We start from the raw sequence: 23,506 nt of genomic DNA on the forward strand, positions 1-23,506 counted from the left end.
ACTGTAACTACACTAGAATTAAAAAATACCTTTAATATAGAAGTTGCATTTTAAAACTGAGCCCTTTTTGCTTTGTTTTTCAGATGGCCTCAACCAGTTTGGTCTAACAACCAACATTAGGTTTCGAGGTTGCATTCGATCTCTGAGGCTCACCAAAGGCACAGGCAAGCCACTGGAGGTCAATTTTGCCAAGGCCCTGGAGCTATGGGGCGTTCAACCTGTATCATGCCCAGCCAACTAATACAAATAAGTTTAACTCCAAGAAAGGTCCTTCAAGTATATCAAGTAAAACAAATATATCTTACCTAGATGTGTTATTAAAACTAATCTGTGCATGTATATTAAATTCTTTCTGTACTCGGACGGTGCTAAGTCAGATCTCAGACTGAATTTAAATTCAAGTTTTCTCAAGTCCATAAATAATAAACCAATTATTTCATTCTAAATAATTGTTTTGTGTGATTTTAAAGATGAAAGACAACTGGCATAAATTAATAAATTTACATGTCTTGGAGTCATCTCAAGAGCTCGGATGTTATTTGTGAAGGTAACTTTTTTGTTTGTTTTTACTAAATCCTATTAATACTTTTATCATCCTTTTCCACGTATGTCAGCCTTGGCTTGCTGTGCAGGCCACTGAAAAGAACAGTGGATTTGGCATGTTCGATTGGGAGGAAATCCGCTCCTTTACTCCCTATGTTTGAGAAGGCATTAGCGAATCATTTCCCTGATGCAAGTTCATTATTAGGGAGTTTAACTAGCCATATGAGTGAATACTTTTTTATTCTGAACATATATTTAGAGAGTATAGATCAGATTCAGGCCAGAGAGCTTAATTACTTGATTTTCTTGTTTGATAATGATTTATAGGCTTTGAGGAGACACCAGAACCAAGTTCCAGAATGACAATTAAGCACACATTTGATACTACAGTGTTGACACTCTGGGCTCCTTCAGTTTGCAGTGAATATCACAATATACATAGTCACAGAGGAATAATGCTGAAATGCATGTTTACTTACCAGGAAACAATAAACCATAAATGTAATAGAAGTATATCACTGAGTCTTTTTGAGTTGTAATTTGACCTAACAAATTCATTTCCTTAAAAATGTCTTTGTTTTGTTCTTTTAACCACTATTTAAATCATCTTCAAAGGGGTCAGTGAGAAGACTGGCCTAGATTTTATTCATCAACTTAAGAAAGAAGTGTTTTCATTTGCCATCTGCAGCAGAAATGGTTGTAGCCTAATAATGCCGAACATTTAGAAGAACAGATCTCATGGTAGTTTTAGCAAAAGAAGAATAATTCTGTCTGACAGTGCTATCCACAAGGGGAAAGAAGGTGCTCTTTCTAACAAAGGAGATAGCTAACACCCTCTTAGCATTTCATCGTTGGCCAGTTGTTTGTTACTATTTGCCTACACAGCCTCATTCTAGAGCAAGTGATTCTCAATGATGGCTTCATTTTGGAAATACCTGGGAAGCTTGATTTGGTCTAGGATCTAGCCTGGGCATGAGGATTTCTAAAAATCTTCCCAGGCAATTCTAAAGTGCCATCAGGAATGAGAAGCACCGTTCTAAAGAGGAAAATTATCCGCTATGTCGAAGTTGTAGAGTCTTCTGAGAATCTGTTGTTGACTTCGTCTTGGCCACTTCTTCACACACAAAAGTAATATTGAATCAAGTTAATGCCTTTTGATCCATCTTTAAGCAATAAAACTCTTTGAAAACCAATGTGTTTTGAAAGGAAAGATGTTACTTCTGCACTGAACACTGACAAGATTTGGGCTTATCTGGAAAATAAGTGGATAAACAGAAATAAAGATGCTAAATTCCTAAATTAAAAGTTAATGCCTTTCTTTCCTGGAGTCTGGACAGAAAGAAATATAACAAATTTGAAAGTAAAGGTATCTAATTAACACTCCTATCAGAGTCAAGCCCTGTTGAAGTCAATTTGTACATGAGTACCTTAGAATGGTAGAGTCAGAGGGGCACCTGGGTGGCAGTTGGTTGGGTGACCCACTCTTGGTTTCAGCTCAGGTAGTGGTCTCAGGATCTTGGGATTGGGCCTGTGTGAAGCTCTGTGCTCAGCACGGAGTCTGCTGGGGTTTCTCTCTCCCTCTTCCTCTTCCCCTACTCCATGCACACTCCTATGCACTCGTACATGCTTTAATTTAAAAAAAAAATGGTAGAGTTGGAAAGGCCCTTTGAAACCAATAAATAACAGTGATTTTCAACTCTTACCAGACACTAAAATTGCCTTGGGTACATAAAAGAATCATATCTGATTATCACTCCAGATCTTAAATAATCTCTGGATAAGGCCTGGTATTGGCATTTTCTAAACATCTCCAGCTGATTCTAATGTGTGACTAAGGCTGAGAACTCAGGTTTTTACTGCCTCCATATTTTATGGGGAGGAACTGGAGGAAACCCAGGGAGAGCTGATGGTGTGCTCAAAGTCCCATATTAGTTAAGTATTCCAAAGTAGTCATAAGAAAGCTAATCTGGACCCAAGCAGATTTCACTGAATCAGGTATTGGCTAAATTTGTCCCATATACAAATTCGTGATCCATTTTGGAATACGGATTTTATGGACAAAACTGTCCAAATTCTAAGATGAGAAATGAAATTTTAGGAAAAGTTTCTCTAGCATATTTTAAATAAATTTTCTACCTCAATAATCAGATTCTTAGCCCAAAACAAAATGTTTCCTTCACCCAACCTTATCCCTCAATAATTTCCTCACCTCTTTCCACCCACAGCAATCACGAAGAAAGCAGAATACTTTTCATTTATTTTTCAAACACCCACTCCTACCAGGTTGCCAGCCTTCTTCTTTAAGAAGGTGCTTTGCACTTCAGAAGAAAAACATTTAGGAGGGAAGTTTTATTGAAGTTACCATGGTGAACACAGCTGACAAAGGAAAATAAGTAACGGAGCAGATTTCAGCCCCAAAGCACTAGAACACTGCAGACACTTAAAGCTTCAATTAGTGGTTTTAAAAATCATAACTATTTTCTCCTTCTTTGATTTAGCCTATTATCTCTAACTACAGAACTCTTCTAGATTTTCTGCTTAACAGCAGAGGAAATGACTACTTTACAAATTGAAAATCTCAATTTTATGTTAATTATTTGCTGAAATATTTTGGAATAAAACTGGTATCTACAATTATTATGGAAACAAAACACAATAGTTTTCACAAGTGCAGAGTGTAGTCTTTCACTACCACTTGCGAAAGATATGACTTTTTCCTGTTGCAACTTTATCTCCGTTTTTCAATGTGTTTTCATCTCTGTTGAATAAAGAGAGAGATACAAACCTATGTACTGTACTCATTTGCATGACCAAGATTAGTACATACTTCAGACCCAACAGTTACCTGAAGGGAAGGAATGCCTCAGGCTGGGCCTGGAATTCTCTTATTTTGGAATCTTGGTAATGCAGGTTAGTGTTTGCCATTTGTGCCAGACACGGAAGTGAGCATGAAATTTGTGCCCAGGGTCAAAGTCAGAGTGTTACAACGTGAACTGAGCTCCCCCTTCTCCAAACAACGCATTTGTTGAAGTTCTAGGCCACAGTACCTGAAATGTATTTGCAGGTGGGACTTTAAAGGGGTAATTAAGGTAAAATGAAGTCGTGTGGGTGGGCCCCAATCCAACATGACAGATGTCCTTCTAAGAAGAGAACAGACATAGGGAAAAGACCATGTGAAGACACACAGAGAAGATGGCTAAGCCCAGAATAGAGGTCTCTCGAAGAAACCAACCCTGCCAACATCTTGAACTCAGATATCTACCTTCCAGAATTGTGAGAAAATAAATTTCCATTGTTGAAGCTACCCATTTTGTGGTACTTCGCTATGGCAATCCCAGCAAACTAATGCTGGGCCTTTCTGCATCAATATATACATACAACATACCTACCTACCCACCTACAGCATCAGCACATTTCAGGTTCCTTCAGGATGACATGTACATCAGAGAAACCAGTTATTTGGAACAGTGACCATTATCACTTACGTAAATGAATAGAAAAACATTGAGACTAAAAGAATATTCACAACATACTTAAATAGAGGAAGTTGTTTTTATATGTGCCTGGGGATATTAGGAATAGCTACATAGTAATTATAAATCAAAGAAATAATGTTCTTCTCAATAACACCACTTATTGAACTTTTCAGCAGAATGGATTCTCTGGAGAGCTTTTCTGGTTTGTATATTCAGGTTTAGAGAACTACTAATCTACCCTTGGACAAATCAAAGCCCTGCTTTATTTGGGAAAGTTGTCTCTCTGGAGTTCAGCCTGCTGCAGGGACATAGCTAATAATATAAAAGGTGGTAGCAGTGGAGGTGGTGAGAAGTAATTAGATTCTGATATATTTTGAAGATGGATTAGTGTTTCCTGCAGCATTGCCTATGGAGTATGAGAAAATAAGGTACTGATAACTTCTGATCATCTGAAAGAATAGAGGAGCCATTTTTGAGAGATGGAGGTTGTAGCTGAAGTGGGCTTTTTTACAGAAGGGAAAACCAGGTGATTCGTTTTAGATATATTAATTTTGAACTTTCCACTAGGTATCTAAGGACACTGTACCATAGGCAGTTGGATAATGAGTCTGGAGTTCAGAAAACTGGTCTGAGCTGTAGGTATAAACATGGGAGTCATCAGAATACTGATGTTATGCATAGCCACACAACTGAATGAGATCAGCAAGGGAGTGAGATGGATAGAGGACTATGGCACCAAAATTAAGAGTATCATAAAAATTACTCAGAACTTAAAAATAGGAAAAAGAAGGTACTGTTCTTTCAGTGCAGTCCCAGGCTTGACTTGCTACTGTTTGGACTATTTCACAACTCTGTAGGGTCAAGGGCACCTTATAGGTTTTTGTCTCATAGAAATGTAAATAAATTGTCTGGTTGAAGGTAACAGTTTTTTTTCTAATTGAGAAATCCTATCTTAATATCCCTTCATGTGTATGTGCATATACAGGTTCTCAAATGCTCTTTAGACAAGTTTAGCATCTTATTTCTTCCCTCACTAGTTGAGTTAAATAAAATCTTTGACGTGTTCAAAGGTATTGAATATTTGCCTGAGAGTCATAAATATTTAACCTTTTGAAAACTACACTTCAGCAAGGCAGAAGGGGAGGAGGGGAACCGGCTGATCCGCTCAGCTTCAGTCCAAACCAAAAATCAAGTCACACGATTTGTTCATTTACCAGTGAGTTTTCTCGATTCCCTAACCCTATGTTTTCATTATTGCACTTCCTGTGAAGTAAATATTACTTGAGAAACTTAATGTTAAGAGAGAAAAAAAGTTTAAGAATTACAGGGGCACCTGAGTGGCTCAGTTGGTTAAGCACCTGCCTTCAGCTCAGATCCCAGGGTCCAGGGATTGAGCCCCCACATTGGGCTGGGCCTGCTTCTGCTTCTCCTTCTTCATTCCCCCCTTGTGCTCTCTGGATCTATGTCTCAGATAGATAGATATATAGGTACATAGATACATAGATTAGATAGAGGATAGATAGATGGATAGTAGATAGATGATAGATAGATACTTCAAAAAAAAAGAAGAAAAGAATTAACAGCTTTTTATTTCACTTTTTATTGATAATTTCTCTCTCCTGCTAGTTCAGCCTCTGCTTTTACACACACACACACACACACACACACACACACACACACACACATCCAGTCTTAGCTATTTAATAATGTTGGAACCAAGAACAGTTTATTTGTGGCCAGATACACTACTGACTTTCAAATTCCTTTATAGAAGTGTGGCCTAAACTTTGACACTTCAACTCTTGTATATAACATCTAATCATAAAAACATGCATAGAATCTTTTAATCATTTTGCTATTTTTGAATTAAATAAGATAAATCAAACACAAATTAGATCAGTCCATTAAAATCATTTTATATTATATATGATATTTTCTAATAAAGCCCATTATCTTACCTATAATAGAAATCAAATTGACTATTGAAAATCACAAAAGAAATATCTGAATAGATTGACCAAATTTGGAGAGTATGGTTTGGATTAACTGACTTAAAATGAAAGCTATGCACCATCCACAAAATTCATCAGAGATACCCTAATGGGCACTTCAGAGAAATGGGCAATCAACCCTGAAACTGAAATATCAGGGGGGCCTGGGTGGCTCAGTTGGTTGAGTGCCCAACTCTAGATTTCAGCTCAGTTCATGATCTCAGGGTCCTGGGATCAGGCCCTGTGTTGGGTTCCTGGCTCAGTGGGGCATTCTGCTTGAGATTCTCTCCCTCTCCCTCTGCTCCTCACCCCATTTGCATGCTCTCGCTCTCTTTCTCAAATAAATATTTTTTAAAAGATTTTATTTAATTATTGACAGAGAGAGCAAGAGCACAAGCAGGGAGAGCAGGAGAGAGAGAAACAGAATCTGTGCTGAGCAGGGACCCCGATGTGGGGTTCCATCCCAGGACCCCAGGATCATGACCTGAGCTGAAAGCAGATGCATAACTGACTGAGCCACCCAGGTGTCCCTTAAATAAATCTTTTTAAAAAAACTGAAATATCAACATTAAAGGCTGCTGACTGCTGAAGGAGAAAGACATGCCACACATACTAAGACATGATGAAGAGGAAAAACACATAATATCGAGGATGAGCCCCAAATCAAAACTCACCAAACAGATGCTACAAATTTTAGATGATAATGTTTCATTGAGATGTATTTTGTGTTGGAAACTCTACAAAGTATTTTCCAGGTTAAAACAGTCAGGATTTATTTAATTAAATAAATGATGGTTCATGAATCTCCTAAGAGGTACTGAATAAAGCCAGCCAACCTCTTTCTATATAAACAGATGGAGATGGAAGAAGAGAGGGAGAGAAAAAGAGAAAACGAGAAAACTGAGACTTTTCTCATTTTAAAGGCAAGGCCCGCTTTAAATATATAGTAAAAATAAATTTATTGATAAATTCCTTTTGTTTGATCTTAATATACAGAATTAATATTAATATTTTATTAAAATTTTAGCAATGTGTTGTAGCATCAAAAGTCGATCAAAACTATATAATGTTTGCAATTTTTATATTTTTGTATTATAAAACATCAATTGGTTCATTTTAACATTTTTCATTTTTTATTTCTCAATTAGAGTTAAAAGAAGAAAGTTTCCACTACTACATGCAGGCACTTCTCCAAAATGACATATTGTTACTGAGAAATCATTTAGTGCCAGTAAATAGTTAACGGGATATAATTTAACAATTTATTTTCTCTTATACATTAGCTTCTAATGTATTAACGATAATTATGATGCATTATATGTAATTTTTTATCAGATGACATAAATTAGGAATCTGATGAGGAAAATTTGCAGAAATTAACTTCATTATAGTCACAACATCAAGGTCCCCAGCATCTCTCTTTTGGGTAGTAAACCTACTGAATAACTGAAAACTTGAAGTAAGGATCATCAGAAATAATAATGTGGGGAAAAAAGAAAGGGACTAATAAGGAATTGTTTCAGAGAGATTAAAATAACAAATTTATAAAAAATTATGTAATAAGCCAAATAATATTGGTTTAAACAATGTAATGTATATAATTAAACTGAATTCCTAAACCATGCTAGAATATCATATTTAAATGTATAGGTTAATAAATAGCTCCCCGAATGTGATTGTTCTGACTCTACCAGGTACCAGTTGGGTTCAAGTGTATCCAGAAGCTCATCTCTGAAAAGGTACAGTAATAATAAAGAGGAGTCATGGGAGAACAAAGTTCTTGAAGGAATAACTGAACAGAAATACAACAGGAACTGAAGAAATCAGGATCCAGATATTAAAATCAAAGAACCTCTTTAAATTAAAACATTGCCAAAATCCCTTTTCTTTAGAAGACTATGAAGAGTAGAACTCTTATAAAAAAGAAAAAATACATAAATAAAAAGACAAAGAACTATTTGTCTAAATCAACCTTTCAATTAAGAATAAATTATTTCCAGGGCACCTGGTTGGCTCACTCGTTAAGCATCTGCCTTCATCTCAGGGCGTGATCCCAGGGTCCTGGGATTGAGCCCCACATCAGGCTCCTCTGCTGGGAGCCTGCTTCTCCCTCTCCCACTCCCCCTGCTTGTGTTCCCTCTCTCTCTCTGGCTGTCTCTCTGTCAAATAAATAAATAAAATCTTTAAAAAAAGGAATAAATTATTTCCATGCTCATGGATTAGAATAATATTATTAAAATGTCTATTCTGTCCAAAGCAACCTACAGATTTAAAGCAATCCCTATGAAGTTACCAACAGCATTTTTCACAAAAATAGAACAAACAATCCTAAAATTTACTGTATGGAACCACAAAAAACCCAAACAGCCAAAGTTATCTTGAGAAAGAACAAAGCTGGAGATTCTCAGATTTCAAGATCTAGTACAAAGCTGTAGTAATCAAAACAGTGTGGTACCAGCACAAAAATAGACACATAGATCAACGGAGCAGAATAGAACACCCAGAAATAAATCCACTCTTATGTAGTCAATTAATCTATGACAAAGGAGGCAAGAATATACGATGGGGAAAAGACAGTATCTTAATAAATGGTGCTGGGAAAACTGGACAGCTACATGCAAAAGAATGAAACTGGACCACTTATACCATACACAAAAATAAAACTGAAAATTGAATAAAGACCTAAAGGTGAGACCTGAAACCATAAAACTCCTAGAAGAAAACATAGGCAGTAATTTCCTTGACATCAACATTTTTCTAGTTATGTTTCTTCAGGCAAGGGAAACAAAAGAAAAAATCTGGGACTACACCAAAATTAAAAGCTTTTGCACAGTGAAGGAAAACATCAAGAAAAAAAATGGCAACCTACTGAATCAGAGAAAATATATGCAAATGATATATCCAGTAAAGGGTAACTACCCAAAATACATAAATAACTTCTACAACTCGACACCATATAAAAACCCAAATAACCCAATTAAAAATGGGCAGAGGACCTGAATAGACACTCTTCCAAAAGAGACATACAGATGGCCAGCAGACATTGGAAAGATTCTCAACATCACTCATCACCAGGGAAATATAAATCAAAATCACAATGAGGTATCACCTTTTACCCAACAGAATGGTTATAATCAAAAAGGCAAGAAATAACAAGTGTTGGTGAGAATGTGGAGAAAAAGGAACTCTTGTACACTGTTAGTGGAAATATAAATTGGTGCAACCACTCTGGAAAATAGTTTGGAGGTCCCTCAAGGAATTAAAAATAGAACTATCATATGATCCAATAATTTCACTATTGGGGGTATTTACCCAAAGAAAAAGAAAACACCAATTAGAAAAGATATATGCACTTCTATGTTTACTGCAGCATTATTTATAATAGCCAAGATATGGAAACAGCCCAAGTGGCTATTGATAGAGGAATGGATAAAGAAGGTGTGGTGTGGTGTGGTGTGAGTATGTGTGTGTGTGTATACACAAAGTATACACATACACACACACAATAGGATATTACTCGGCCATTTAAAATGATGAGATCTTGCCATCTGTGACAACATGGATGGACCTAGAGGGTATTATGTTAAGTGAAATAAGTCAGAGAAAGACAAATACTAAACGATTTCACTTGTATGTGGAACCTAAAAAAAAAAAAAATGGATAAACAAAAAGTAGAAACAGATCCATAAGTACAGAGAACAAACTGATGGTTGTCAGAGGGGAGGGAGGGTGGAAGAGAGTGGGAGATACAGGTTTCCAGTTATGGAATGACTAAGTCCCAGGGATAACAGGCAAAACAGAGAATATAGTCAATGGTATTGTAAGGGCATTGTACGGTGACAGATGCCAGCTACAGTTGCGGTAAGCATAACACACAGAGGTCTCCAATCACTATGTGGCACACCTGAAACTAATGTAACATTTGTAACATTACGTGTTAACTATACTTTTATAAAAAAGAAATGTTAGGGGCACCTGTGTGGCTCAGTCAGTTAAGCATCCGTCTTCGGCTCAGGTCATGATCCTGGGGTCCTGGGACCAAGCCCCACATCAGGCTCCCTGCTCAGCGGGGATTCTGCTTCTCTGTCTCCCTCTGCTGCTCCCCCTGATTGTACTCTCTCTCTGTCAAATAAGTAAAAATCTAAAAAAAAAAACAAAAAACCCAACTTTTTAAAATAAATAAGAAAAATTTTTAAAAAGAATAAATTATTTCTTAGCATCCATTTCACACATTGAGACCAATTAATGAAAGTTTATGCAACAGTTGTAAGAGCCCATACATAATAAAATATTGGGGAAAATAATATATTCTATTTTGTGTAGGTTTTTAAAATCCTCCCAAAGGTAAAAGAAAGATACAATTATTGAACTTATTGAGCTGTAAAAGACAGGTATTCCAAATTTACTCCCCTTGCTTCTAAAAGAATTCCTTACATTTCCTTTGGGGACCTATCCCTTCCACTACTCCTACATCAGAAACGGGTGCTGATAATTCAATCAGTACATCCCAGCCCATCCTCTGACCTACAGTGACTGGCATACTAAGGAATCCAATTAGAACCAATGAGTTTTCTGTGAAGCCTGTGTGAAAAGATATACCCCTCTTCCAAGCTCATGCATAGTGTACATAAGGATGTGACAGCTGGGATGGGTGTATCCAATTTGCTACTAAGTGGGGAGCACCCACATCTGCCAAGGACCTCAGGATGGAACCCAAGGATGAAGCTGATATTGCAAAAGGCAGAGTAGAGAAATCATGTGTTCAGTGAGTTAACTTCAGCTGAAGGCTGTCACAACTCTGGGCTATTCAGTTATATGCACTAGGATAATTTTTTTTTTATTGCTAAAGCCAATATTAGAGTTTTCCTCTCACTTGGAACGTTCGATTCTTACTGACAGATATGCTGACTATATGCTACCCTATATACACATTCTCCAAGTTAATCCTCTCAATAGCTTTTCTGGCAGCACTGTTATCATCCCCATTTTAGATATGAAAAAACAGAGGCTTTAAACAGTTAAATGACTTGCCCAAAGTCACCCAGCCAGGAAGTCTGGAACCATGAATTTTAAATTGAAAACATTACATAAGATTCAATACTTTCTGAAAGGAAAGTCCTAGATTATTATTTTTCTTACACTTAGATTACTTTGAAAAACAGATTTTGAAGATTAAGTTCAAGAAGTAGTTATTGTGAGCCCAGTGCTATTCTCATTGAGAGGAGAGGTAAAGCTATCATTCCTGACCTTTCTTCCCACACATATTTTTAAATCCTAGACTATACAGTCACTGTTGAGATGAGAAACATATATCTTTTCCAACTTTAGTGTGTTAAGACTGTCAAGCCAGCCAAAGCAACACAAGGGTGTATTATCACAATATCAGGGTTTTTTATGGAACCCAAGGAAAGAACAAAATCCTGGCCTCATAAGGACATGTGATCAAGGACTGAAAACCTTCAGGTTCTCCCCCAGCTATTCCACTTTCATCTGTTTCCCATGTTGCTGCTCCAGTCTTCTCTCTCCGGATGGGATCCCCTTCTATGACTGCATGTAAACAGACAACTTCTGATTACAAAGTTATTTTCAAGGAACCCACAGAGAAGGACTAGCTGTTCTCCATCCAAATGTGAAATTCCAAAAAAGAAAGCATGATTGGCTGGGCAGGAATCAGGTGTTGACCTCTTGTGATCAAATCAATATGGTTATGGGAAAGATCAGGTAGTACAAACATACTATAGTAACAACACTCCTTGGTGGCCCAGAGGTGGGAGCAATTCTGGAGAGTAGGATTACATTAGAAACCCAAAAAATCTATTCCACTATAGCATAGAAGCAAGACAAAGCTAGAAAAAGTCAGTGCTCAATTTAGGGTGCATAGAAGTTTAGGAGAGATAGGGCTCTGTGGGGCCATCAGGAGAGGCTTTGAGTCCCTGGCAGGACTTTAAGATTCTGACTCTCATCCCATTTCTGATCACCAACTATGATTCTGCACCCAATTTCAGTGTGTGAGGGTTTTTTCCACACCAGCAAGCAATTCTCAGACACCAGCTGGTTCTCCTAAGAGATTTCATGCAATTTTGACTTTGTCTATCTGGGGATAGCATCAGATCCCACAGGCTAAGCACTCAGTCCTTAGACAACAACCCATCACTCCAACTTCAGGTGCCTATCCTAAGTCCAGGGTGTCACCTGTGTTTCCCACCAACTGGCTATAGATCAAAGGTTCCAATGACCCTCTCCTTAGGTTTGGTAAACTTGCTAGAGTTACTCCGATAACTCAGATTATTACCGGTTTATGATACAAAGATATAACTCAGGAACACCCATATGAAAGAAATACATGGGGCAAGGTATGGGGAAAGGTTCAGGAGCTTTTACATCTTCTCTAAGTGGGCCACTCTCCCCCAGTCTCCGAGTGATCACCAACCTGGAAGCTCTCCGAACATGACATGACAGTACATAGGCATGATTGATTAAGTCATCAGTCATTGGTAACTGATTCAACCTCCAGCCCCTCACTCCTTCCTGGAAGTACCGCGGTGAAGATGGGGCACTGAAAGTTCCAATCTTCTAAGCACATGATTGGGTCTCCTAGTAAACAACCCCCATAAGGTTACCTAGACTATTTCCAAAAGTAGCCTCGTTAACATAATAAAAGACACCTTTCCTGCTCTTATCACTTAGGAAATTCCAATGGTTTCAGGAGTTCAGCGCCAGAAATCAGAGGAATGCCAAATATATATTTCTTCTTATAAATCACAGTATCACAGATTTGAACTTGGCCATAAGCGATTTAAGAAGAAGAAGGAAAGGTAATACTAATAGGAAAACCTGAAACCTATATCATATTTTAATAAAATATTTATCAACAGAAATATACATTGAAAAAGAATGAACTGACATGTTGAAACTAGAGCTTTGCTGATATTCAAAGAGATTTTTAAGAATTATGTGGTGTCTCTTAGAATCCTTCCAAAAAGACAGCTGATAAATGAATTTCTAAACTAGGTACTGGTTTTGAAATGAAAGTTTTATCACCGCAACTAAAAAATATTTAGTCATTGATTAAATGCTAATGAGTTTTTTAAATCCTTCTTCTTTCTTCCCCTGCTTCTAAACAACCTCATCTGCTTGATAAATCAATCTAAATTGCTCCATAATTTAAAGGCCTAGTGTCTACTCAAAATGTTTGGTTTCTGTGTTTATGGCAGTCCACATAGTGCAAATATGAAAAAAAATCTAATTTTCTTAATGAAAGGGCTATAATTGACTCATCTAATGTATTTCTGAAAGATTAATAAAGCTACTTTTCCTCATGGCAATAAGACAGACATTAAATAAAAATGTTTCTCAAGAGTGAAGAGTAATTCCAGTGACCTCTTTCTCATTATGTGCAAGCCCTTTATAAACTCACACAAGTGAAATATGGTCACCAGATTCACAGTCATCTCTACTGAACTAAACTAGATTTTTTTCCCACACGAATGGAATAAAAATTATAAAACTTATATAATGACCTTTATTTATGCTCTCTAAATCAAAAGTCTCAGAAGTGAGAATTTTCAAATTCTAAAATGAGATACTAATATTCATAGCATGCTAAATTATAAAATGCATCTTCTACCTTTTAACTGGTTTTTCCCCTCTTTTCTGCCTTTCCACAGTCACTCTCTTTAAAAAAAAGAGTCAAAGCTTAATAAATGCCAGATTAAGATCAATAGACATTTGAAATGGCTATTAAAAAAAAGAAAAAAAAATGAACAACAATAAAATAGACAAAAACTAGATTCATAAAGAACAAACTGATGGTTACCAGTTGGGAGGTGGAGGGAATGGATAAAATAGTGAAGGGGATTAAGAGTACACTTTTAGTGATGAGCACTGAGTAATGTATAGAATTGTTGAATCACTATGTTGTACACCTGCAACTAATGTAACATAGTATGTTAATTATACTGGAATTATATAAAAATTTATTACTCCTCTTTCATCCAGCACCAAATATTGCATCTTATATGTAATGCATTGGCTAGGTGCTGGAGACATCATGTTGAACAAGACAAGGGGAATCCTTTGTCTCTTCCACTCTTGTGGGAAAGGGAGATAAGTAGAGCAGTAAAAGAAATAAACAAACAAATAATCAAACCTTGCAATAAGTGCTTAAAAGGAAACAAAGAGTCTAAACCAGAGAGAAACAATGGGAAGCAATTTTAGATATTCAGGGAAGGCTCTTTTGAGCAGGTGACCCTTACACTGATACCTAAAAATGTGAGGAAACAATGATGTGAACTGTATGTGCATGTGTGTGAAAGAGGCAGGGCATCATGTTGGAAGGCAGTCTAAGCAAAAGTACCAGAGATTGCAAAGACCCTAAGGTAGGTCAGATGTCTTCTAGGGATGGGAAACAAATTAGTATGGCAAGAGGATAGCAAGCCAATAGAATGGTAGTGTGAACTGAGTTTGGACAGTGACAGAGCCGGGTGCAGGGTGTAACAGGCCATGGGGGTAAATTTGGATACTGGTTTAGGAACGATGTAAAGTTACTGAGGATGTTAAACATAGGGTCTGATTCTATTTCTGTTGCTGCTCTCTGGAGACACAATTGGAGGGGCCCTGGAATGGATGAAAGAGGACCTTGCAGTACTTCTGGCAAAAAGACAATGGTGGCTTAGACCAGGGTATGTTTAGAGAAACAAAGAAGAGGATAAATTGAAGAAAGTTTTGAAGAAGAGGTTAGACTTATAGATGGACTGGGTGCATGGGAGCTGCCTGAGGGAGTAAGCAGGGAGGGAGTATCTAAAGACAGCTTTCAGGTTTCTGATTTGAATGACCAGGTAGACAACCATGATGTCATTTACTAGAATAAGGAAGATTAGGGTGGGTAATAATTAGATTGCTGTTGGCTAACAGAAAACCTAGTTAATTGGCTTTAAATCTTAAGAAAACTTATTACCTGATATAACCAAGCAGTTAGCAGAACCAGATCCAAGTGCTGTCTTTTAGAGCTCTAAGTTTATTTCTCTGCAGTCCTCTTAGCTCTCTCCTGTTCCTTACATAGGCTCTATCCTCAGCCACAATAGCTGTAGCAGTTTTAGGCATCAGCATGTCTAGAGATGGGAATGGCCATCCCAATCTTTGTCTCCTTCCTAGGAGTGAAGGAAGATTTTTTTAGATGTCTAGCAGAAGTCCCTACTCTGGTGCTATCAGCAGAATATGACCACTCAAACCCAGGTACATGCAAGGAGAAAATGTTCTCCATATTGTTTTGTATTAATCAGGGTATTTCCCTGAGACAGGAGACAGAATCCTGTCTCCAAATTAAGTAAGGAAAGTGTAAATAACAAAATAAAATCAGAACCTAGTAATTTACCTAAATATGTTGAAAATGTATGTTCACCCAAAAACCTACATAAGAATGTTTATACCAGCTTTATTCGTAATTGTCAAAAATTAGAGGGGGGTAGGGGAATGGGATAGGCTGATGATGGGTAATAAGGAGGGCACGTATTGCATGGTGCACTGGGTGTTACACGCAACTAATGAATCATCGAACTTTATATCAAAAACCAGGGATGTACTGTATGGTGACTAACATAATAAAAAAATATTAAAAAATAAATTAAATTAAAAAAAAAGAAACAATCAAAATATCTTTTGATGAACCAAAAAACTGTGGCATAGTCATACAATGAAATATTATTCATCAATAAAGGAAGTGGGATCTCAAGCTATGAAAAGACATGGAGGAACCTTAAATGCTTAATATTTCTTAGTGAAAGAAGCCAATCTGAGTATATGATTCTAACTATGTGACATTCTGGAACAGGTAAAACTATATAGACATTAAATAGATCAGTGGCTCTATTTTTAACTTTTTGAGTTAAACTGCTGCCCAGTTTTCCCAACACCATTTATCAAAGAGACTGTCTATTTCCCATTGGATATTCTTTCTTGCTTTGTCAAAAAGCCAGACACACACACACACACACACACACACACACACACACACACACACAATGGAATACTAATAAGCCATAAAATAGAATGAAATCTTGCCATTTGCAATGACATGGATGGAGCTAAGTGAAATAAGTCAGTCAGAGAAAGACAAATACCATACGATGTCACTCATATGTGGAATTTAAGAAACAAATGATCAAAGGGAAAAAAGAGAGAGAGACAAACTAAGAAAGACTTAACTATAGAGAACAAACTGGTGGTTACCAGAGGGGAGCTGGATGGGGGGATGGGTTAAATAGGTGATGGGGATTAAGGGACAAAACACCCTGTGATGTGCACTGGGTGTTGTACGGAAGTGTTGAATCACTGTATCATTCTGAAACTAATATTACACTGTATGTTAACTAACTGGAATTTAAATAAAAACCTAAAAAAAAAAAAAGATCAGTGGTTGCCAGGGGGTCAGGGAGGGAGAGATGAATAGGTGGAATGCTAGGGATTTTTAGTGCAGTAAAACTATTCGTCTGATACCATAATGGTGTATACATGACATTATCCATTGGTTAAAGCCAACCATGTACAAAACAAATGTAAACATTAATGCAAACTATGGACTTCAGTTAATAAAACTTACAATTGTTATAGAAGTACCACACTAACACAAGATGTTAATAGCAGGGAAAACTGTGGGTAAGTGGGGCGCTAGAGGGGAACTGTATGGGAACTCTCTGTACTTCCCACTTAGTCTTTCTCTAAACGTAAAATTACTTGAAAAATCGTCTAGTGAAATAAAATAAAATCGGAGTTTTGCCAGCAACAAATATAAGATGAGCAGGGTTGCACAGGTGGCTAATAGTGTCTACAATGGATGAGGGAAAGAAATCTTGTTCCTTTTCAAAGATACTGAATTTGAGATGGGAAGCATCACATGAATATGTTAAGTAGACAGTTGGGTGTGTAATTCTGACAATGAAAGGAAAGATCTGGTCGTGATATGAATCCAGGAGGCAAGGACTCAAGAATCCATGGAAATTAGTAAGATCTAGAGAGAGAGAGGGGAGTCCCATGACCAGGTTTAAAGAATCACCACATTTAGAGGTTGGACATAAAAGAGCTGATGTCAACAAAGGAGAATGAGAAGGAACAGAAAATGAGATTCTCAGGAAAATGTGATGTCAGGAAAGACAAGAGAGGAGAGTGTTTCAAGATACAGGTAGTGTTGATATGTTTTTCAAAGATAAACTGAGTAGACAACATGGTGACATTGACAAGTGATGCTTTTGTAGATTGGTGGAAGAAGAATAGGTTTGAACAGTGAATGGAAAACAAGAAATTAAAGAGAGAATTCTGGTCATTTATATTTTTCCTATTTTCTGTAAAGGGATTATTTTGTGTCAGCCCAATGTCTTGCATATATATTTGTCCCACTCGCCAAAGGAGTCAAATGAAAAAAGAACATTAAGTTATGTGAACATATGTCTGCCAACACAATTCTGATAAAAGATGCTGGCACACTGAACAAGCTTATACCACTTCGTAAGAGACACTGGTTCTCAGAGAGGGACAGCTCCAGTAACTGAGGTCAGTTGGAATATTCAAATATAACCATATGTCAGAGATACTTCGGAGTTTCTTTTAGAAGTGAAGGAAACATTACAGCTTAGTGAGATGGAAAGTAACCTACCTAAAAGGCTGAAGACCAGAGTTTGCTTTCTACTACTTAGATGTCTGATTTTAGGTAAATCATTTAAACTCTTTGAGCCTCATTTGCCTCATTTGTAAATAATAATAATACCCCTCTTCTGTGCTTGACCCAGAGGTTTTGATTTTTTCACCCTTTCCCTCCTTTTTTCCTATATTATATTGAACAAATAACTTTTCCTTCTTTTCCCTAGTGGTTCTGCAGTTATACTTCCTATTTTATTCTCTCTTTTTTTAATTTAAGATCTTTTTTAAAATATTTTTTTAAGAGAAAGAGAGAATGCCCATGGGAGCAGGGTGGGGGAGGGGCAGAAGGAGAAGAAGAAAGAGAATCTTAAGGCGGTTCCACACCCAGAGCAGAGCCCAATGCGGGGCTTGATCTCACCATCCTGAGTAAAATTAATTCTTTAACCTTAAAGATATTCAGCCTAAAGTCTAAATTTGATTTGATAAAAAAAAAAATCTAAATGAACTTAGAATGCCTCATCTTTATCCTTTCCATCTTTTTTCTTCTTTTAAAGGTTGTATTTGTTTATTTGACTGAGAAAGCATGCACAAGCAGGGGGAGTGGGAGAAGGAGAAACAGGCTCCCCACAGAGCAGGGAGCTGATGCGATGCTGGACTGGATCCCAGGACCCTGGGATCATGACCTGAGAGACACTTAACCACTGAGCCACCCAGGCACCCTTATCTTTTCCATTTCATATGTTATTTTTTTTACAGTGTTTTAGTTCTGTTTTGCTTCCAAACTCACCAAAATTGGTTTTTGTTTTTTGTTGTTGTTTTGGGTTTTTTTTAATCCTTTTTTTTCTTTTTTAAGATGTATTTGAGAGAGGAGAGAACACACACATGTGCACATGAGTTGGGGGAGGGACAGAAGGAATCCCAAGCAGAATCCACACCGAGGGCAAAGCCCAATCAGGGGCTCAATCCTCCCATAGAGGAGATCACGACCTGAGCTGAAACCAAGAGTCCAACTCTCAACCAACTGAAACACCCAGGCATGCCTGGATTGTTCGTTTGTTTGTTTTGTTTTGTTTTGTTTTGTTTTGTTTTTAAAATACTTACTTCAATCTCCAAGGAATTGTTGAAAGGGAAAAACAAAGCTGGGGGCATCATGTTGCTGGACTTCAAGCTGTACTACAAAGCTGTGATCACAAAGACAGCATGGTACTGGCACAAAAACAGACACATAGAACAATGGAACAGAATAGAGAACCCAGAAATGGACCCTCGGGTCTTTGGGCAACTAATCTTTGACAAAGCAGGAAAAAACACCCAGTGGAAAAAAGACAGTCACTTCAATAAATGGTGCTGGGAAAATTGGACAGCTATATGCAAAAGAATGAAACTTGACCACTCTCTCACACCATATACAAAGATAAACTCCAAATGGTTGAAAGACCTCGATGTGAGACAGGAATCCATCAAAATCAGAGAGGAGAACATAGGCTGCAACCTCTTTGACATCAGCCACAGCAACTTTTTTCATGACACATCTCCAAAGGCAAGAGAATCAAAAGAAAAAAATGAACTGTGGGACTTCATCAAGATAAAGAGCTTCTGCACAGCCAAGGAAACAGTCCAAAAAAACTAAGAGGCAGCCCACGGAATGGGAGAAGATATTTGCAAATGACACTACAGATAAAAAGACTTGTATCCAAGATCTACAAAGAACTTCTCAAACTCAATACACGTGAAACAAATAATCAAATCAATAAATGGGCAGAAGATATGAACAGACTTTTCCAATGAAGACACAGAAATGGCTAACAGACACATGAAAAAATGTTAAAATCATTAGCCATCAGGGAAATTCAAATCAAAACCACCTTGAGATACCACCTTACACCAGTTAGAATGGCAAAAATGGACAAGGCAGGAAACAACAAATGTTGGAGAGGATGTAGAGAAAGGGGATCCCTCTTACACTGTTGGTGGGAATGCAAGTTAGTATAGCCCCTTTGGAAAACAGTGTGGAGGTCCCTTAAAAAGTTAAAAATTGAGCTACCCTATGATCCAGCCATTGCACTACTGGGTATTTACCCCAAAGATACAGATGCAGTGAAGAGAAGGGCCATATGCACCCCAATGTTCATAGCAGCATTGTCCACAATAGCTAAATCGTGGAAGGNGACAGATGACTGGATTAAAAAGATGTGGCCCATATATACAATGGAATATCACTCAGCCATCAGAAAGAACGATTACACAACATTTGCAGCAACGTGGATGGGACTGGAGGAGATTATGCTAAGTGAAATAAGTCAAGCAGAGAAAGACAATTATCATATGGTTTCACTCATTTACGGAACATAAGAAATAGGAAGATCGGTAGGAGAAGGAAGGGAAGAAAGAAGAGGGGGTAAACAGAAGGGGGAATGAACCATGAGAGACTGTGGACTCTGGGAAATAAACTGAGGGCTTAATAGGGGAGAGGGGTAGGGGATTGGGATAGGCCGGTGATGGGTATTAAGGAGGGCACATATTGCATGGTGCACTGGGTGTTATATGCAAGTAAGGAATCATGGAACATTGCATCAAGAACTGGGGATGTACTGTATGGTGACTAATATAACAAAATAAATATTATTTAAAAAATAAATAAAAAATAAAATACTTCAGTTTAAAAACTTTGCTTACCATTTCTTCCTGAATTCTACCTCTTCCTTCTGATTTCTTTGGTTTTTCTGGCTGAGCAATATTACTGAATAGCTCATTTAGTGAAAGTCAACCTTTTTGTTTTTAAATGTCTGTAAATGTGTTTACTTCCCCCTTAATATTGAATGCTAGGAGTCTAACTTAACATTTTTTCCTCAGCTTTTTGAAGATACAGTTTCACCATCCTTCTGTATCAGTTGTCACTGACTCCAAGTCTACTTTTATTCTGATTGGCATCCTTGTAAATTTTCTTTTTTCTCTGATAGTTTTTAAAATTGGTTCTTTGTTTATGATAATCTATAGTTTCACTACAATGTATTTAGCGAAGATTTGGTTTTCTTTGTGCTGTTCTGAACTCAATGTACTTTTAAGGTATAGGACAAGTTTTCTATTTGGGGAAATTCTCTAACATATATCTTTATTGCCTCTTCCAAATTCTCCTATTTTCTCCATTTGAATTTTACTTATTAACTGTAATCTCTCATTGTATTTTCCATAGCTCAACCTGTCTTTCATACTTCTATGGACATATCTAGGCTTTTGAGAACCTACCACTTACACAATTTGGGAGTTTTTAAAGAAGACTACAAGGGATGCCTGGGTGACTTGGTCAATTAAACATCTGACTCTTGGTTTTGGCTCAGGCCATGATCTCAGGGCTGTGGGATCAAGCCCCACATTGGGCTTTGCATTCAGCAGGGAGTCTGCTTGAAGATTCTCTCCCTCTGCCCTCCCCACCCCACACCCCCACCCCCACCTACTTGTGCTTTCTTTCTAAAACAAATAAATCTTTTAAAAAATAATAAAGGGAGAATACAAAATATGAACAGAAAATTAGACATGAAATGAATATTTCTTTAGAATGAGAAATCACAAATTATAAATTGAAACAAGTATACTGAAATAAATGCTACAAACATAATATACTCTAAAAGTATATAATTTGCATATTAACTGCTGGAGTACTTCCATAATACCTTTTTTCTCCTTCATTTTTGGGTGCATATTTCTCTATGACAGTAATTATGTCATATCTTTTTCAGTTGAGGAAATAGATATTTTAGGCTTGAAGGAGAGCAATATATTCCACCCCAAAATATGCCACTTTGTCATATTAATTATTTTGAATTAAAGTTTATTTAAGAAACAACCAATATAAGAGGGACACTATGTCTCTCCTTTGTCTCCCTGAAAGCAGGATATAAATCTCCCATGTGAAGTTACTTTCCCTACACTACCAGGGTAGAAGGCATTCTTACCACCAGAGATAGGGAATACAGGACTGAGAAAGCTCTATAAACAACCTATTACTTCACTAGTTTGCTACCCTAAGCCTAAACCCCATTATTTTGTCAATTTTTCACAAATGTATTGTTTCCTTGTCTAAAAAGTATGAAAACTGTCTGGTTTGGTCATTTGGGGGAATCTCATATTTTTATGGGCTCCCATATGTATGAAATTAAATTTGCTCTTCTCCTGTTACTCTGTCTTCATGTTAATTTAATTATTAGACTGGCCAAAGAACCTAGAAGAGAAGAATTTGTTCCTAGTTTGTTCTCTAGTTTGAGTCTCATTTTTGATAATTTGTCTTTAAAAAGGTGTCCTTTAGACTGGTATCCAAGATCTACAAAGAACTTCTCAAACTCAATACATGAGAAACAAATAAACAAATCAAAAAATGGGCAGAAGATATGAACAGACACTTTTCCAATGAAGACATACAAATGGCTAACAGACACATGAAAAAATGTTCAAAATCATTAGCCATCAGGGAAATTCAAATCAAAACCACACTGAGATACCACCTTACGCCAGTTAGAATGGCAAAGATAGACAAGGCAAGAAACAACAATTGTTGGAGAGGATGTGGAGAAAGGGGATCCCTCCTACATTGTTGGTGGGAATGCAAGTTGGTACAGCCACTCTGGAAAACAGTGTGGAGGTCCCTTAAAAAGTTAAAAATTGAACTACCCTATGACCCAGCCATTGCACTACTGGGTGTTTACCCCAAAGATACAGACGTAGTAAAGAGAAGGGCCATATGCACCCCAATGTTCATAGCTGCATTGTCCACAATAGCCAAATCATGGAAGGAGCCGAGATGCCCTTCAACAGATGACTGGATTAAGAAGCTGTGGTCCATATATACAATGGAATATTACTCAGCTATCAGAAAGAACGAATTCTCAACATTTGCTGCAACATGGACGGCACTGGAGGAGATAATGCTAAGTGAAATAAGTCAAGCAGAGAAAGACAATTATCATATGATTTCTCTCATCTATGGAACATAAGAACTAGGATGATCGGTAGGGGAAGAAAGGGATAAAGAAAAGGGGGGTAATCAGAAGGGGGAATGAAACATGAGAGACTATGGACTATGAGAAACAAACTGAAGACTTCAGAGGGGAGGGGGTGGGGGAATGGGATAGACTGGTGATGGGTAGTAAAGGAGGGCACGTATTGCATGGTGCACTGGGTGTTATACGCAACTAATGAAGTATCGAACTTTGCATTGGAATCCGGGGATGTACTGTATGGTGACTAACATAACATAAAAAAAAAAAAAAGTGTCCTTTAGTGCCACAACTCATCGTTGGTAATATCTGTGTTTAGGATTATTATCAAATATGGGGACAACTTCTAGGAAGTTACTTTCATATATAAACTGCAAGAGCACCTTCTGACTCCAGATGTATAAAACCTTGTTTCTTGGCTTGGGGCCTGGGGAGATGCCAGAATAGGAGGACCCTAAGTACACCTCGTCTCACGGACACACCTAGATGACTGCCACAGCAGTGCAACTAACCCAGAAAACAACCAAAACCTGGCAGGAGAGACTCTCCACAGTTAACCCCTAGAGAGGAGGCCACATGGAAAATGATAGGAGAGGCAGAGACTCAGGAACCAAACTCCCTGTAAGATTAACCACAAATGGGAGGAACACCACAACATGGAGAAGGGAGAGAAACAGACCCCATACCAGGCACCCTACACACTGGGAACCTGCACTGGGAAGACAAGTCCTCATAACATTGGCTTTGAAAAATAGTGGGGGGCTTAAGGTTGTAAGTTTTTACAATCAGTGGAGCTTAAATCTGGGTACTTTAAAAATTATTGGGATGGGCTCTGGGAGAGCTGGAGGGTGACAGGAAACTGAGTCCTTGACAT

The 23,506-nt window shown here is 37.5% G+C and overlaps 1 protein-coding gene across 5 annotated transcripts in view; it reads left to right on the plus strand.

Annotated features, from left to right (window-relative positions):
- LAMA2 (laminin subunit alpha 2) overlaps window positions 1-385 on the plus strand; it is a 610,905-nt gene extending 610,520 nt beyond the window's left edge. For all 5 annotated transcript variants that reach the window (XM_034669120.1, XM_034669119.1, XM_034669121.1 and 2 more), the window contains one exon: window positions 84-385. In XM_034669120.1, the coding sequence (XP_034525011.1) occupies window positions 84-241 (158 nt within the window). In that variant the 3' untranslated portion in view covers window positions 242-385. The remainder of the gene's footprint in view (window positions 1-83) is intronic.
- Window positions 386-23,506: the final 23,121 nt, after the last annotated feature.

Source organism: Ailuropoda melanoleuca, chromosome 10 (genome assembly GCF_002007445.2).
Source record: "Ailuropoda melanoleuca isolate Jingjing chromosome 10, ASM200744v2, whole genome shotgun sequence".
In the NCBI taxonomy this organism is placed as follows: Eukaryota; Metazoa; Chordata; class Mammalia; order Carnivora; family Ursidae; genus Ailuropoda; species Ailuropoda melanoleuca.